At 45.2% G+C, this 17,091-nt stretch overlaps 1 protein-coding gene across 1 annotated transcript; it reads left to right on the forward strand.

The window, feature by feature from the left end:
* The first annotated feature begins 880 nt into the window (after positions 1-880).
* Positions 881-13,792, forward strand: LOC104554216 (solute carrier family 22 member 2). The gene is made up of 11 exons (XM_010197152.2): positions 881-1,291; positions 2,360-2,463; positions 5,760-5,914; positions 6,527-6,695; positions 7,483-7,597; positions 8,150-8,256; positions 8,423-8,637; positions 10,960-11,068; positions 11,735-11,847; positions 12,263-12,362; positions 13,726-13,792. Exons 1-11 carry the CDS (start codon positions 881-883, stop codon positions 13,790-13,792), a joined length of 1,665 nt encoding a protein of 554 aa, XP_010195454.2.
* Positions 13,793-17,091: the final 3,299 nt, after the last annotated feature.

Genomic DNA, 17,091 nt, shown 5'->3' on the forward strand with positions numbered 1-17,091 from the left:
GCTGCACTGAACTTGTAGTCCTCCACCATTATTACATTATTTGACACAAGCTAATTGTTTACAGGACAGGCAAATGGGGAGCAATATGAAAGGATCACAGGTGATTCCCATATATAAATCATCCCCCTCAATAGAAGAGTCTGAGGATGTCTCCATCATTTAAGCATACATTTACACATCAGCATTGTCTAAAAAATTCACATGAAATAGTTTGTGAGACAGGGCTGTGGTTTAAGGCAGCTTCTATCTGCTGTGTCCCCAGGGTGCAGGGCAGGAGGCAGAGGGCAGGGTGGGCATGTGAGGGCTGGTGACAAGTCTTGGGGTCATGCTAAGCTCCTCGAGTGCAGGGAAACTACTTGTGAACTCCTACAAGTTCAGTCTGGGCATCTCTGACTAAAAGAAATCTGTCCTGTTCTGGCTTCTCTGTGTTGTCTTCAAAGCAGCATGCATGCAGTCATCTATATCCAGTGTAATTTTGAGCATAAGGTTCTTCAGTTACATATATAGGATATGCTTTATATAGGATATGCTTTCATGGTATTTGTCCTCTGAAAATGCTGGACAGAGGAATTATTGCCTACTACACACTGTTTACTGACAGACTCACTGACAGTCTGAAAGGGCCATAATCTGACACATCAGAGCTTCTATATCCAGCATGTAATATACAAGAGAGAGGCCAAAAGAGGAGAGCTAAAGTAGGTTTAGAAATGGCACTGGAGAAACAAAAGTTACAATGCATGCCTTGACAATTGACAAAGTTAATTATTTGTTTGTGAGCATTGAGTAAACATGTCAGCTGTTATTTAAGCATGCAGTGAAAGGCAAAGCCCTGGCAAGGAACCGAATTAGGCATTTTAATGAGTTGCAACATACAAAGATGCCAACCCTGGATGACATTTTAGAGCAGATTGGAGAATTTGACTTCTTTCAGAAACAAACCCTCTTTGTCTTATGCCTGCTTTCTGCTGCCTTCACTCCTATTTATGTGGGGATTTTCTTCCTGGGATTCACCCCCGAGCACCGCTGCTTCAGCCCTGGGGTGGCTGAGCTGAGCCAGCGGTGTGGCTGGAGCCTGGAGGAGCAGCTGAATCACACTGTTCCTGAGTGGGGTGGCCATGAGGCCAGTTTCAGCAGCCGCTGCAGGAGGTACGAGGTGGACTGGAACACGACGGGCGTCAGCTGCACCGATCCCCTCCGCAGTCTCGTGGGCAACCGGAGCTCCGTCCCCCTCGGGCCCTGCCGGGATGGCTGGCTCTACGACTTCCCAGGCACCTCTCTTGTGACTGAGGTAAGACATACTTTATCCAGAAAAATCACTCTTCCCTGCATACTTTGGCACTGGAAGACAGTGGATTGCTAAAGCCTGCTTTTGGGGCACACTCTGAGCCTGACTGACAATAAATACTGAATATCAAGACTGGTTAGCAACTTAGAGAAAATATTTATTTGGATAAATAATGGGAAATGATTGCTTTTCCTGAGAGGATAATATCACAAGCTTGTCATCAATCAGACAATAGCTATTCTCATACTTCAGTATTTCAGTCACCAAAATGAGGGTAGCACTCTGTAATCCAAACTGAGCAACTGCACGTTTGGGTGATAATCCAAACATATACTCATGTACAATGAACTAGAAGTATAAGATGGGGCTAAATTATTGGCTAATGAGTTAGCAACAGGCTGAAGTCTAATTGCACCTGAATGTGTATTTCCATCTGGAGAGAAATTAACATCAGTTTGCCCTCCTCCCCTGGCTGGGTGTGGGTTGATAACCTGTTAATGGCAAATCAAAAGTAAGTTACAGAGTTCCAGTTCACTGCAGAGAAAAGTCAACCAAATCCCGGGAGTTTTGCCAGTGTTAATGAGGAGCAGGACAGCTGTCACTTGGCCTCCCTCTGGCAGAGCTCATGGCAGCCCCCTCACCTCTCAAATCTGGCACAGCTTTCACACAGTGGGACAGTACACGGTTAGACACACGCCTTAGCATCTGGGAAGGAAATGTTGCTCCAAGTGTCTTCCAAACTTCAAGCAGACAGGAGGGGAGGAGAGTGTGAGATTTTTCTGAACTTTTAAATGTGTTTATTCCAAGTTTGTCTGCCTTTCTCGCTCTCCTTATGTGCCATTGTGCAATCATTTTCCAGGGTGTAACTTTTCCACAAGGTTTAGGAAAACTCAAACAAAGATATATTGTAGATGTCAGTCCAAAAGAGTAGAAGCTTTGTTTCTGGAGCCTGTGTTCTAGTTGTGTCTCCTTGGTTTCCTTCTAGCTGTGTTCCATTGCTTTCCTTCCTCCTCAAAGAGCCATGATTTGCGTTGAATGTTCCTGCACTTCTAACAATGATTGCTCTTGCAGTTTAACCTGGTCTGTGAGGACTCCTGGAAGCTAGACCTCTTCCAGTCCTGTGCAAATGCTGGGTTTTTTATTGGTTCCGTGAGCATTGGCTACATAGCAGACAGGTAGGTTCTATGTAGACAGCTGTGACATGAACTGTTTCCTCTGGTTATCCACAGTCTGCATGTTGCTGAATAACGTTCACAATTCAAAGAGGAAATTAATGTGATTGAAACTTGATTCAAAAAGCCTTTGTGTCACTTACAAAGGGGGAGGATGGTGGTTCCTCAGCCGCTGTTTTCAAAGGCTGTTGTGACCAAGGAACCCATGGAAATGCCACAGTGTTGCTCCAGTTTTACAGCCTCTCAGTGGGGAATCTGCACATTCAGGAGTGAAGGGATTTTGTTTTCTTTCACGGTGGCAAACTGCAATGCAAGCTCAGAATTTTAGACTACATTTTAACTCACATGCTAAGAACTATTTGCCCATCTTTGAGATAAATTTGTTTCACATTAATTTTTAAGAGTATCCAGATGGGTATTAATCAGTTTCAAAATAGGAGAGCTTTTCTCAGATACAGAAATAGAAGTTGCTCCTTCCTAAATTTATTTTTATTCCCCTTTCTCTCAGTTGTCTCTGTATGTAGCCAGATCTAGACCTAATTATCCCTCATCTGCTCTTTTCCACCACAAATGTCATTGTACCATGTATCTGCCCAGCGAGTGGGATTTTTTTAGGTTAGTTTGAACAAATTTAATGCTTTGCAGATGACCTTTCTGTGCATGTTTACCAAATTTTTCAGTAAAATGTCAAGTGAGTCTGAGACTAGAGTTTGAGGAGGTAGAGGTATGAGAGAGTGAATAGTCCCTCTGAAGAGTTAGACTGTCTTGGAGAAATGTGGTTCTTGTATTCTCAGAACATAGGAGAGCACAATGAGCAAAAGCATTTTCCTCCCACTCTGATCAGTCCTCAAGGTCATCTCCATTGGATGGGTATTGCCCATTTCCTTAAGTTCATTTTCCCCCTCCTCCAAGGGGAAAGATCTACTGGAAGGGGCACAGTGTGTGTGTGTGTGTGTGTGTGTGTGTCCCCAATCATTGGTTAGGTTGTACACATCATCTCTGTGGGGAAAAAGCAGCTACCACAATCCTAGCTAATCTCAACCTGTCCCTCTGCATGGACTAACCTGCTTGTGTAGAAGCTCATCAATACAGGGATTGAGCAGACCACTTTCCAGTCCTCAGTAAACCATGATCTGACTGCCAGTGAACCAGAACATGGGGTTTTTTTGAGCTTTCTGCTTAAAGAGAGTTTTCATCAGAAGATAGTGATTTATCAGAGTAACTCATTCTGGGAACATCTTGTGCATGGCTACACCTTCAGCAAAAAGCTTTCTCAGGTAAAAAATAACAAATGGCTACAGCAGTACTGAAAAGACAGGGAGATGTAGGCATCCAGGCTTGAGTCCTGGGTTGGAGTTCCCTGTCTGACTTGAAGGACAAACGTTGGCACTCTTACACCAATTTTTGCTTTTCTTCACACTCATTTTGAGAGATCTTCATTTCTTTTTTGCACTGGAAACATAAATCAGCTCCATTCCCCCATCCTCTCTTTCCTTTAAATCCAATCTTCCAATGAATTTGAAAGTATTCCATCCTTTTTCCCAGAACTGACACTCCCATAATGATGCATAGTTTATGGGAGCAAGGGAAGCAATAAGTAGCAGTATGACAGGACACGAAACAGCAGTGAGCAGATCCAACAACCATCAGAGGCATCACTCTCCAAATCACCTTTTCAGCATGGAGGTGGATTAAACAACCATTTTCACTAGCAAAGGCACTTCTTGGCAGCGTACAGCTGTGCAAGACAATAGAAGCCAGAGCTCCTCAACCCACAGCCATTTATATCTGAAATGCTCAGTCTCTGCATCAAAATACTGAAGGATCTTTTTACTAAGTCGTATTATCAAGCAAAAGTAAGAAAAGACACAAGGGAGTGGGATATCATTGCTGCTAAGACAAAGCACATACATGTCATAGCATCGAGGAGTTTCCTGCTACCCAGCTCACTGCCATCCTGCTTCAAGTCTCTGTGGTTCCTGCACAGCAAACACCCAGGACCAATACAAAATCCCATACATACCTAGGAAGTGTTAGGCTTAGGGCAAAAACAAACCCAGAATCCTCAAATTTTGTAGAAAGAATTGGAAAAAGGCCCATGAATTCTGTGTTTCCTGGATTTCAGGTATCCATCCTCTGCTCATCAGACAACCAAAGTGCAGTTGGAGTGTTAGTTTTCCTGTGCATGAGTTATTGCTGCAACCTGCTGTACTCAGGACAGCTCCTGCAAACGTTTCAAGTGCTTTTAGGGAAGGTTTCAAAAGTTCTTTCCAAATGTGCCTCTCTCCGAGGGATTAGAAGCAGATCAGATTCTGGGTGATTCATAGGTAGACAGATAAAATCCAAAGGCTGAGGTAGGCACATTTGGTGGATAAATTCCCCATGTTCCCCAGCACTGCAACAAAGAGTACCAGCTTAATAGTCTCATTGGCTATTGAGTCCTGATTGGCTTATTCACGGCATCATGGGCACACATCCAGGCAACAACTTTGACCTTCAAGACTTGTAGGTGTCTTGGAAATGAACCTCTGTGTCCCTGGAAAGCTCCCCAGGATTGCCTTTCAGAGCTGGGGCACTAGGAAAGGAGAGTGTTCCCCTCATGGTCTGATGAGGCTCTCCAAGGCTGGACTTCAAGGTAAGTAAAAAATATCTGTATGTCAGGCTCATGACAGGAAAATTTGAGTGATGTGATCTGCTGATGTTATTCTGGAGAACAGAAGACATTTATTTTGGCTGACATTTATCATCATGGTATTTTTTTGTTAGTGGACATTGCCTAATTCAATAAATCATTCTTTTAACTGAATATATATCCCTCCCCAGTGTTCCAGTAAGCTTGTTTCCTTTGGAAACAATTTATTTTTGACTATCAGTGAATCACAGTGATACAGGGAATGGTAAATAACAGGGATGTGAAAAACACTCTTCAAGAAGAGCTCAACATTCACCCAAGGTTGATGAGAAAATAGGTAAAGGTCAAAGTTATCGAATGAGATCGCCATTAATAAGCTATTACAGCTTTGAAAGATGGGCTGAAGAGCCATATCAGAGCATTTCTTATACTCATTAGTTAAGTCATTAACCAGAAGTGAGCAACAACTTCAAAACACAGGACAGGAAAGTTCCCTGAGTTTCCACCGAGATGAAAAATGTTGCAAAGGAAAAAGCAGATACAGACTCCTACTCAAAAAGAACAGGGCCTTTGTTCTTCAGCCTCTCTAACCTCTTCAAACCCTTTGGTTTGCCACCCTACACAGCTTGGCAGACTCTTTCTTCTCTTTTTTCCTTTCCCTCTGCAGGTTTGGCCGTAAACTCTGTCTCCTGGTCACAGTCCTCGTCAACGCAGTCTCAGGGGTTCTCGTGGCCTTTGCGCCAAGCTACACATGGGCAGTGATCTTCCGCCTGATCCAGGGACTGGTCAGCAAGGGGGGCTGGCTGACAGGCTACGTCCTCAGTTACGGCACCTTGCAATTACACTTTTTGGGTGGGCAGGCAGCTCCCGTTCAGCAGGAGAGTTGACTTTGGCTTGTGCCATCGACTTTTAAGTAGCCATGTGTAACCAGAGCAGACAGTGACACTGTGCTATGTATGACACTTTTCTGGGAAAGGCAGCACGCAGTGCTGTGAGAGCACAGCCTTTGTGTCAAAATGATTTTTGCTGTGCTGTTTCACATACATGGAGCTTAGGGAGGCTCTTTCCAAGTTGTATGAGAGGAGGGAGACGGAGACAAGCAAGTGTCAACTATCTTATTTTCCCATTTAGTTCTTAGCTGGAAGGAATAGCAGGAAGAAAGCACTGATTGCCCCATATTAATGGGTGAGGGCCTGACAGATTTGAAGGCAGGAATGAAATTGCCAGCTGACCAGTAGAAAAATGAGGGTCAGGGCTTGTCCTGTGAATTTCACCAAGCACTTGCTCTGCTTTCCCATCCAAACTCATGCCTGCACAGCATACCACAGAGGCACAGCAATGCACAGGGGTTCCACGTGGATTTAGCTGGAAGGACTTCCATTCCCCCAGCTCTCCAAACTAATTTCTTTTTGCTCATACCACTTGTACTTGCAGTAGCAGAATTTGTCGGCTCAAACTACCGGAGGACAACGGGCATCACTTACCAGCTTGCATTCACCATGGGACTCCTTGTCCTCACTGCCCTGGCTTACCTGCTTCCACACTGGAGGTGGCTCCAACTTGCAGTCACGCTGCCCAATTTCTTCTTCCTGCTCTACTATTGGTAAGTGCCTGCTCTTATTGCTCCCAGCGACATCAAGCCAAAAACAGGGGACTGTGGCAGCTGAAGTTTTCTATAGGGGTCAACCATAGAACTACACAAAGGATTTCTAAACCAACATCAAATCAGATCTGGCATTTTTCTGTTCTTCTGTTCCCCCTGACCAGGGGGAATCATCTAAGAGCAAGATTAGTCTGAATCATCTAAGAGCAAGACACTACCTGCTACTGGGAGAAGTGAGTTTTTTAATTATCAATTAAAACTGGGGTTTTTTCCTTAATGAAGTCAACAGACTTTTGTTGAGTATTTGAAAAAAAAAAAAAAAAAGAGTGAAAATGCTCCTTAGAAAGCTCCCTAACTGGAAATAGGGAACAGATTTGGGAGGGATGTTTTGTTTTCTTTGAGGTTTTTTATGTTTATTTTTAACACAAAGAAGTTGGAGGAACAGTTTGCAGCTGGGGGCGGGGAGGGGGGAGTTATCCACAGACTATTAGCCCTTTCTAAAACATGTCAACAGAACTTAACTCTGACCAATGTTTCCAAGCTATGAAAAACTGCTTTTGTCCTTAAAAAAACCCAAAATTAAATTCAGTCTATTTTGTCATTCAAGAGGAGCACAAACCAGAGCATAATCACTGACAGTCTCAGCTACCACGGAGTTCATTATCACTCTTGGATATTCAATGCACCATAGGATCCTATTTTGAGAAACTCATTCCATTTCCATTTTGTATGTACTAGTAATGTGCATCTTCCTTCTCCATAGCTGCCATGAGTGTATGTGTTGCAGGTGCCTGCCCGAGTCCCCAAGGTGGCTGATGGCTCAAAAGAAAAATGACAAAGCTATGGAAGTTATTCAGCACATCGCCAAGGGAAATAAGAAGAAGCTACCCCTCTCTTTCCAGGTGACTGCACTGCATTTCCCGCACATATGCAAAGCTCAAGGCAAATAACGTTGTGAGTTTAGGATTGGTTTGGGTTTAGAGTAGGGGGCATCTTAGAGACCAAAAGCACTGCAGTTCCTTAAAGGAGAGGCAAGTGATTTTTCTTCTTTTTGACTGCCTAGAATCCTCACAGAGCACATTTGGGAAGTTTGAAAAAATAGCCAGCAGACAAGAAAAATGCTTCCATTAAGTAGTATCAATCACCAGTAAACTTGTCAAATCTCATGACTGAAAATTCCAGAACACCCTTACTCATTATTTTTTAAAATGCTGTTTCATGCCATGTAACAGCTTCATAAGCCTCATACATATAGATGCATAGATCTGAAGACTGTCTATGTATTTTCATGATTCCCCCAAAACACTCTGAAGAAGTTATTTTGCACTGTTACTTAACTGGCAAAAAAAGCCCTCATCTTCCCCCTAATCCAGAGGGAAATATTCATTGCAGTGCCCACCATCCTCTCCCCTGTGGACTGTATTCTCTTGTCCCTCTCTTGCTTGTGCTCCCAGAATCTCCATGCTGAAGATGAAGATGGAGAAAAGCCAAAACCTTCATTTCTAGACCTGGTCAGGACACCTCAGATCAGAAAACACACATTCATTTTGATGTACAGTTGGTAAGTGAAGGTTTTTGCAGCCCAAATGGAGGTGTGTGATTTGTTGCCCTAAGTCACCATCATTGATTTAAGCCTGTTTTGGTCCCGATCAGATGCAACTCTCAGTTCTTTGCCTAAACTCTCTCCGAAAGGGTTTGGCTTCATTTTCACCATGTTTTCTGCACAGGTTCACGAGCTCTGTCCTCTATCAGGGGCTCATCATGCACATGGGAATAGCCGCTGGGAACATGTATCTGGATTTCCTCTATTCTGCTCTCGTCGAGTTCCCAGCCGCCTTCATCCTCATGCTAACACTGGATCGCATTGGCCGTTGCTACCCCTGGGCTGCAGCAAATGTGATGACAGGTGGTGCTTGCCTCGTTGCAGCCTTGCTCCCAGACAGTGAGTCATGCAAACCACCTTAGTCAAAGAATTCTCTCCCTGTCTCTTGGTTATTGCCCTGGAAAATGGAAAACAATCAGTGCTAACCTCACCTATGTCAGCACTGTGATTCAATGAAGACAAACACCATAAAAGCTAATGTATGTCCCACCATTGGCATTTACACCGGCTAACAAGACGCAGGGGAAATGGGGTGAACTAAATTTCCAAAATGGCATCAAATCCGATGGCAAGTCAGCAGGTGCTGGACCACAAGACATGCCATGTTAAGGACACAACTTTTTTCTGGGCTAAAATTTGGATTTGAATGTATTGTATGGGGTTTTCATTCAAAAATCCCCATGGTTTCTGTTTCTGAAAAGGAAAAATATATGGGCACATGCACACATTTAAACACCATCTGGGTGCAGTAAGTGCTTTCTGCATCTCCACATCAATGGTGCTACTGCCATAAATGTAGGATGTTGAGCAACCACAGTGACAGACACTTGGCTTTTGTTCAGCTAAGCGTTCTCTCTGGGGCCATCATCTTAAAGCAATGCGTCCCTTAAGGGACATCAAATGAAACAGCTTTTCTTTTCCTTTATGGGATACAACTAGACTGAAACCACAGACATAATAATGCCAAACAACTATCAGTTCATGGCAGGACAAGGACAAATCCACAAAATGCTACAGAAAAAATGTCATAGAAAAAAAACCCCAAAGTGTCTGGATGATGGAAACTTATTTTAACAAGGAATGCAGGAGTTATGCAAGGGGCCACTGGGCTTTGCCAGGGGACCATGGGGGTGGGAGTCACATGGCCACACAACCGCTGCACACCCTGGCATGAGGAGTAGCAGTGCCCTGGAGAGTACCTGCCACCAGGGACAGACATGGCTGATGAAGGTCCTGCTGCCAAACCAGCTCACCTCATGGTTCAATGTCCTGCCAGGCAGAAACCCCAGCCCTCCTCGTTTGCCTCTGTCAGCACTGCCATCCCCAACAAAGCCCAAAGTCCACTCCTCCAGAAGAGGGGTGTTTTTCACCCAGGCCAGTTCTGTAGGAGCAGTGGGGCAGAGCCCTGGAGCAGAGACAGGGATGGCCCTGGACTGTCACAGTTGCAATTGCTGCAAACCACATTCAGCAGTGGCTGTGTCTCAACTCTGCAGAAGCTCTGCCCACAGGGCATACTGGCAGCCATAGCTGGACAAACGAGGGAGAAATATCTGGAGTCCTGTGTCCAGTTCTGGGTTCCCCAGCTCAAGAGAGACACAGAACTTCTGGAGAGAGTCCAGTGCAGGGCCACCACGATGATCAGGGGACTCTGAACACCTCTCTCATGAGGAAAGGCTGCAGAACTTGGGGCTGTTTAGCCTGGAGAAGACTGAGAGGGAACTTCATCAACACTTACAAGTACCTAGAGGGTGGATGCCAAGAAAATGTCTATGGTGCCCAGTGACAGGTCCAGGGGTAATGAATGAACACAAAAAGTTCCACTTAAACAGAAGGAAAAACTTCTTTCCTGTAAGGGTGAGGGAGCCCTGGCACAAGCTGCCCAGGAAGAGTGTGGAGTCCCCTTTGGAGGTTTTCCAAACCTACCTGGACATGTTCCTGTGTGACTTGATTGAGAGGAACCTACTTCAGCAGGGGGGTTGGACTGAATGATCCCTAGACATCCCTTCCAACCCCTACCATTCTGTGATTCTATGAAACTGGATGCTTCATGTGCTCTAACAGCTGAAACAGCTGAAGCCATGATCCAAGGTCAGTTGGGAATCCAAAAGCCCATGTGGCACACCAAAGATATACCTGAACTGACTCTACTTGGAAGGGCTCGGATGATCATTTATTTGCAGCAGACACCTGTAGCTGCAGATGTGAGAGCAATTGTAGAGAGCATACTGAGAGGCAGGGAGGCAACATAAACTTGTCCCAGACTGAAAGCCATCAGAAGCCTCATTGCAAAAGTACAGAATATCTTGCTGATGAGCAGATTTCAACTACCAAACTGTGAAGCTGTCCTCTGTTCAGTTTCATTGCAAACAAGAAATGATGTCTCACATAAGCTCCTGCTAGTGCACTGGTCAATCCAAACTACTTTGTGTCACTGATTTCTCTTCTCTATGACAACAACCTAGCAAAGTCTCAAGTCTTGGTTATTTGCTGGAACCACGGGACAATTGCATTATAAATTCTTTATTGAGTGAAATGGAACACCATCATGTGCTATCCTCTTGACCTTTCATAACAGCAAACTTACTGCTTCCTTAAATATTTTATGTCAAGAAAAAAATCATAGTTTTGTATTCAGCCTTAAGGTGCACAATGTCTTTCCAGCTCTTTATTGGCTCAAAATGCCTGCAGCTTGCCTGGGCAGGATGGGAATTACCATGTGCTACGAAATCATTTGCTTGGTAAATCCTGAGCTGTATCCAACATTTCTCAGGTAAGTGCACCATCTTCTGTTAGCTGGTAAAAGCACTGTGTGTTTCTTTGGAAGTCACTGTGAGGGATCAACTCAAGGCTGTGGGTGCAGCTGTGGAACCTGTGGCTCATATGCTGTCCTGGAAAAGGCATTTGATATAGAAAATACAGCTTGCAAAGGTGAGGGGCAGATGCTGGGTGATATAGCAAAAACTCACCACCTTCCCTGAACAAAGCCCCTTCCCTGCTTCTGAGACCAGCCCTGAGGCAGCAAGTTTCTGAGAGGATGTGTAAGAAACCTTCCCAAATCAGAAGGCAAATGCTCATTAACATCTCACTTCCAATATAGGGTTTGTCTTAATGTCTTGCCTTGTCACTTTCTCCCTATTCACTTGTTTCATCTTGCAGTATTTCTCCACAGGAGAGTGTTCTGTCTGTTCTCTCTGATGATGACCAGGCTCTTTTAAGCACCTTTCTAAGCCCCTTGGTGTTATCTGCCTTTTGCTTCATGAGGCTCACAGCCCATCCCCTCTCCCATCAGCTGCGAATCCCTTGAGCAGGGTGTTTACCTGTTCTTCATGTTCTGCTCCCAGGGGCTTGGGGTGCAGAGGTGTGCCAAGCACTCTGAGGCAGAGACAGTGATACTGTGGGGAGCGGAGTGATTCATGTGTGTGTTCCTGCTTTGCAGGAACCTGGGAGTCCTTGTCTGCTCATCCATGTGCGACCTTGGTGGGATCATAACACCCTTCCTTGTGTACAGACTAGCAGAGCTGTGGCACGAATTGCCTCTGGTTGTCTTTGGTAAGAGCCATGAGATGGGTTGGTTGGCCACAGCCTAGAAGAATGAGTTTAATGATCTATTTCTTGCCTTTTAAACAAACATAGAGAGGTGTAGATATGTGTGTGTGTATGTGTGTGTACATATGTAAGGCACAGCTTAGACCTTTCTGCAGCAGAGGGGACTCCATGTTTTTGGAACAGGTCTTTCAAGTTTTCACTTCCTCCTGCTGAGCCCTTCCCAAAGAAAGGAACATCTTTGGCTTCTGTCCCTCTCATCTGCACATAGTTACAGGACTAAGTGGGATGGCCTCTCATCTCCCTACAAAAAAGACACACTCCATCTCAGGGACCCAGTCTGTCAAGAATCCTATGGCAACCTAGGAAGGCAAAGCAGCATGTCAGCATTGCTTTTGTGATCCTTGTTCTGTGTTTGCAGCTGTGATTAGCTTAATTGATGGCGGTTTGGTTTTGCTCCTACCTGAGATGAAGGGAAAAACTCTGCCTGAGACTATTGAAGATGCTGAAAATTTGAACAGGTATGGTATTAAGGAGCCTCTCAAGGAGCGCTGCAACTCACCTTTACATATGCAAAATCTGCTAAGAAAAAGCTATGCATATCTCCAAGGGTCTGTTGGGTTTTGTTATAGATGTATAAATACAGTGGATGGCTGGTGGGTAACTCACCCCTGGGTAGCAAGATTAGGCTCTGGGCTCTCCTGCATGATCTGACCAGAATCCACTAACACCTTATGCAGGAGCCAGACAGTAAGAGAAGGTTTGGAGGGAAGTTTCAGGCCATCTGAAAAGCATTGATCTAGGCTTCAATAGCAACTTGGGTAGCACATGCAGCTGCTCTGCCTTGAGAGGCATTTATCAGCACAGGAAAATAAGTCTTCTTTGCCACAGCTGGCCACTACTGACCTCAGAAGGTGGCATTTGAAGCAGAAGAGCACCTTGTAGCAGGAGCTTTTGACAGTTCATTCAGATGTCCTACCTGCTCGAGGAAGGTGAGGTAGAAGGGGCAAAGGCATGGCTCCTCAGAGACAGGTGAGCAGGGTGAGAGCATGGAGACTCTACTCAAGCTGGCTGTTGAACCTCTGCAAAGTAAAGCCAGAGAACACCACTCTCAGACACACCATCCTCCCAAAAACTCACTGATCCTGTTTCAGTGTCTTTGGCTGCCAGCTATACCCAGCATATGCCCAGGGGTGCACACCACCCCAGTCTCATATCCCATATGCACCTGTGCCAGTGAGGGGACTGCTAATGTCCCCAGATACGCTCACAACCAACAGGGACAAAGCTGACTGAGGTGTATTTTTAGATATGGGGAAGCAATGCAGGGAATGTCCTGTGGTTTCAGTGCTTTCTCCTTCTGATATGACTCGCACCTCCTAAAACAGCACCCAGAGTGAGTGTAGAGCCCCATAGGCACTAAAGGAACACCTCGGATTTACTCAAGCTGATGTGGAGCCAAAAGACAATTGGCCTGGTAAAAAGAAATTGAGTATGAGAGGGAAAGGACTCAATCTGTCTAAAAAGAAATGGCAACATAGCAAAGAGTAGAGCATAGAGAGATTGCTTCTAGAAGTTAGGAAGTCCATACATGCAATGATGTACCCAGGCACTGCTTTAGAAACCACCTAGAATAACAGTTTTTATGGTAAGAACTGACAAAGCAACAAATACTTTACAGAGAGCAGCACGGCTGCAACAATGCCACAGAAAGTCTTCAATTTGCTTCTTATTCTACTGTTCTTCAAAATAATTTGAAAAATTTCCAGTGATGAGACATCCACTAAACCTAGTTTACAAGGAATGCAAGCATATAGATTATTTGGTGGATTGGGCCATTAGCCACCAGGAGCATCATCTGTCTTTTCCTTTTTCCTTCCACAGGCAAAAGAAAAGCAAAGAAAAAATGATTTATCTCCATGTTCTGACTTCTGAAGCTGCCCCCAATTAAGAATCACAGGATCATAGAATCATTTAGGTTGGAAAAGACCTTTAAGATCAAGTCCAACCATTAACCAAGCACTGCCACATCCACCACAAAGCCATGTCCCTAAGCACCTCACCTACATGTCTTTTGAATATCTCCAGGAATGGTGACTCCACCACTTCCCTGGGCAGACCATTCCAATGCTTGACAACCCTTTCACTGAAGATATTTTTCGTAATCTACAATCTAAACCTCCTGTGGCACAACTTGAGGCCATTTTAGCTCATCCTGCAACTTGGGAGAAGAGACCAACCTCCACCTTGCTACAACCTCCTTTGAGGTAGTTGTAGAGAGTGATCACGTCTCTCCTCAGCTTCCTCTTCTCCAGACTAAACAACCCCAGTTCCCTCAGCCACTCCTCACAAGTCACTCCAGACCCTTCACCAGCTTTGTTGTCCACCTTTAGATGTTCTCCAGCACCTCAAGGACCAGATTTTGCCCCGGATCTGCCTTTGTTGGGGCAGAGAGGCAGAAAGGGGGCCAGCTGAGCAGACATAGCAAACTCAGCACTCAACCCCACATGCAGAGGACGAGCCAGGCCAGTGTGACGATCTTGTCCCCATTGCACTTTCCCAGTTGCCAGCAGTCTGTGGTGTGGGGACTTCCAGAGTCAGAGGTCATCTGCCTGTATTTATGCTTCAGTCCTATTTACGGACCGTCCTTCCACAAATTTTGCTATTTGCCTTCTGAACATATTCACATCTTTGCCACCCTAGGGCCTCTGACAGCAGTGACTCATCTACCTTGAGTGGGAAACTCATGAAGGAACATTTTCTTCTGCTTGTTGTAAAACCAAAGATCTCTTCAGGCTGCTCACTTGTAGTTCATTTCTGAAGCACCTGAACTCTCCTCAACTCCTCCAAGCTACAATTAATTCTGCAAGCACAAAAGCAGTAACTGATATTGTCACAATTCCCCCTACACCCCTTAAAATCTTGGTAGTATCTCTCCGTCTGTGGCTCCTGACGCCCAGCAGCTAGTACCACCCTTGCAGTGTCTTCATCAGGAGCCTGGGGCATCCAAAAGCCCCTGTTCCCTCCTAGTTTCCCTCTCTTCTTCCAGAGAAATAAGTAAAAAAACCACACAGTTCTAAGCCCAGATTGGCTTTCAAGCTTTGGCATATCAGAGTTTCACTGGATATTAAGCACGCTGGAATATGGAAAGCAAGGTGAAGAGAAGCTGGTGGAAGTGAAGCCTCAGGCCATGAGAGGCTGCATGCAACTACAACATCATTAGGGATCAGTAGCGGGTTGCAGGGAGAAAGCTTCATCATGGACACTTGTTTGGAGTGAACAATAACAGGACCCTGCACATTAAAGCATATTCATGTCTGTGTTTATACACGGCTGTTTTCCTAATGCTGTATTTTTGCATGGCCAAATTCCAAAACAGCTGTAAGGAATAAGGCACAAGGCAGAGATGAGCCAAAAAAGGAATATATATGGCTTTTTAAGTAGATCCCCCTCTTTCCCATGCTAGAAAAATCACTGCTGTAATGCTTTTGAAGGCTGAAGGGTCATCTATACAGCCTTTGGAACGCACTTAAAACATGATTCACATCATACTCATCAAGTTGTGTATACTATCTGGATTTGGGCTTGCCTCATGATCAGCCCCACTTTGGGGAAAAGGTCTTTATGCTTTGAAAGATAAGGCACAGCGCCAGACAGTAGAGATGGGATTGGTCCAAGCTGAAAATGAAATCTAGCATGAGCATTATTTTGACCACAATAAACAGAGGAGCTGGAAACCCCAAAAGCTTTATACTGGCCCATAGGATGTGTTTTTCTGTGAATTCGTGAACACATGCACACAAGAACACCTTGACAAAACTACCATGTTAAGATTACAGCTTGCAAATAAGAAGCCTAAATGAGTCTTTGATACACCACAGAGCCTGTGGCCACATTTGATGTGATAAAATTAGCAGTGGAATTTCCAAACAGCAGCTGTGCTGACAGGACAGTGCAGTTGTTTAGTAGTTGGGTGAGGGACAAGGTCTTAAAAGGTCAGTCCCATTTTCATTAACCTGTACACAGCCCTGTCCAGGTGCTTCTTGGGGTGCCTGCACCAGTCCATGGTCAGGCTCTGAAGTGCTCATGCCCCAGCTCCAGGGACAGACCTGCCACTGAGCCGGTTATGCTCCTGCAGGCCCAGGAGCCATTTCAGCTGCTATTAAGGGGAAGGTGGCAATAAAATCTTGGACCACTTCTGCCATACTCAGGAGGAGATCCTCTCCTACCATACATCCAGGACACAAAAAGCTCTCCCTGCTTTGAAAGCAACCATGTGCAGCTGGGCCAATTTTGACATGTTTCATTGACTTTCCAACTCCAGAAGGGAATACATGAAGGGACAGGTGTCATGATTTTGTGTGGAGCCATTTCTGGTAAGGGGGAAGGGGCTGTAAAGATGGCTCCTATGAGAAGTTTCTCAAAACTCTCCCCTGCTCTGAAGCAGACACCCTTCCAGGGCTGAGCAATTAGACATCTCCACTATCACTTTTTAAGAAGCAGCAGGCAGAAGAGGAGGGTTGTTCCTGCTTGCTGTTCTTCCTTCTTTTCCAGCTGGTAGTGGTACAAGGAGTTGGAAGAGAGAGAGAAGTAACCATGCAGACCCCCAGATCAGTGAGGGAAGAGTGGAGGAGGTGTACTGGAGCAGAGACTCCCCTGCATCCTGCAGTGAGGACTGGTGAAGCAGAGATTTGTTTTCACTTCATAAAAGACCCCACACTAGAGGTAGGGACTATACCCAGAAGAGACTCCATCCCATGGGAAGGATCCCATATCATAGGAGGAGAAGAAAGCAAAGAGTCATCCTCATCTGAGCAGAGAGAAGTGGCAGAGCTCATCTGTAAGAGACTGACCACATCCCCCATTCCCTGCCCCCTTGAGTCATTGAAAGGGGAGGAGGTAGAGATAGCAGGAGATATTGGGCCTGGGAAGAAAGAAGGGATGGGGGAGGGAGAATGCTGGTTCTATTTTTCTCATCATCTTGCCCTGTTTTTGCTGTTTATTCTGTTCTGTTTCTTGTAGGTAGTAGAATAAACTTTCCTACTCTCCTCTAAGTCGAGTACTGGAGTCTGCTTTGCCCAGAACTGTAATCGGCAGCGAGCCCTCCCTGCCCTTGTCTCAATCCACAACATCCTTCCTTATCTTTTTTCCTCCCATCTTGCTGGGGCCTCCACCATCCTAACGAGGGTGGGGGTGAATGGGGGGACAGAGTAAGAGACTGTCGTGGTGCTTCATTGATGGCTGGGAAAA

The sequence above is a fragment of the Colius striatus genome, chromosome 2, assembly GCF_028858725.1.
Source record: "Colius striatus isolate bColStr4 chromosome 2, bColStr4.1.hap1, whole genome shotgun sequence".
Lineage (NCBI taxonomy): Eukaryota > Metazoa > Chordata > Aves > Coliiformes > Coliidae > Colius > Colius striatus.

What these genes read in the sequence shown, in the direction of transcription:
- LOC104554216 (XM_010197152.2), top strand. Translation starts at nt 881, where the DNA reads ATGCCAACCCTGGATGACATTTTAGAGCAGATTGGAGAATTTGACTTC. An exon ending in ATTGGCTACATAGCAGACAG is followed by an intron (nt 2,464 to 5,759) that starts GTAGGTTCTATG and finishes TTCCCTCTGCAG; the next exon opens with GTTTGGCCGTAAACTCTGTC. An exon ending in ATTGCCTCTGGTTGTCTTTG is followed by an intron (nt 11,848 to 12,262) that starts GTAAGAGCCATG and finishes CTGTGTTTGCAG; the next exon opens with CTGTGATTAGCTTAATTGAT.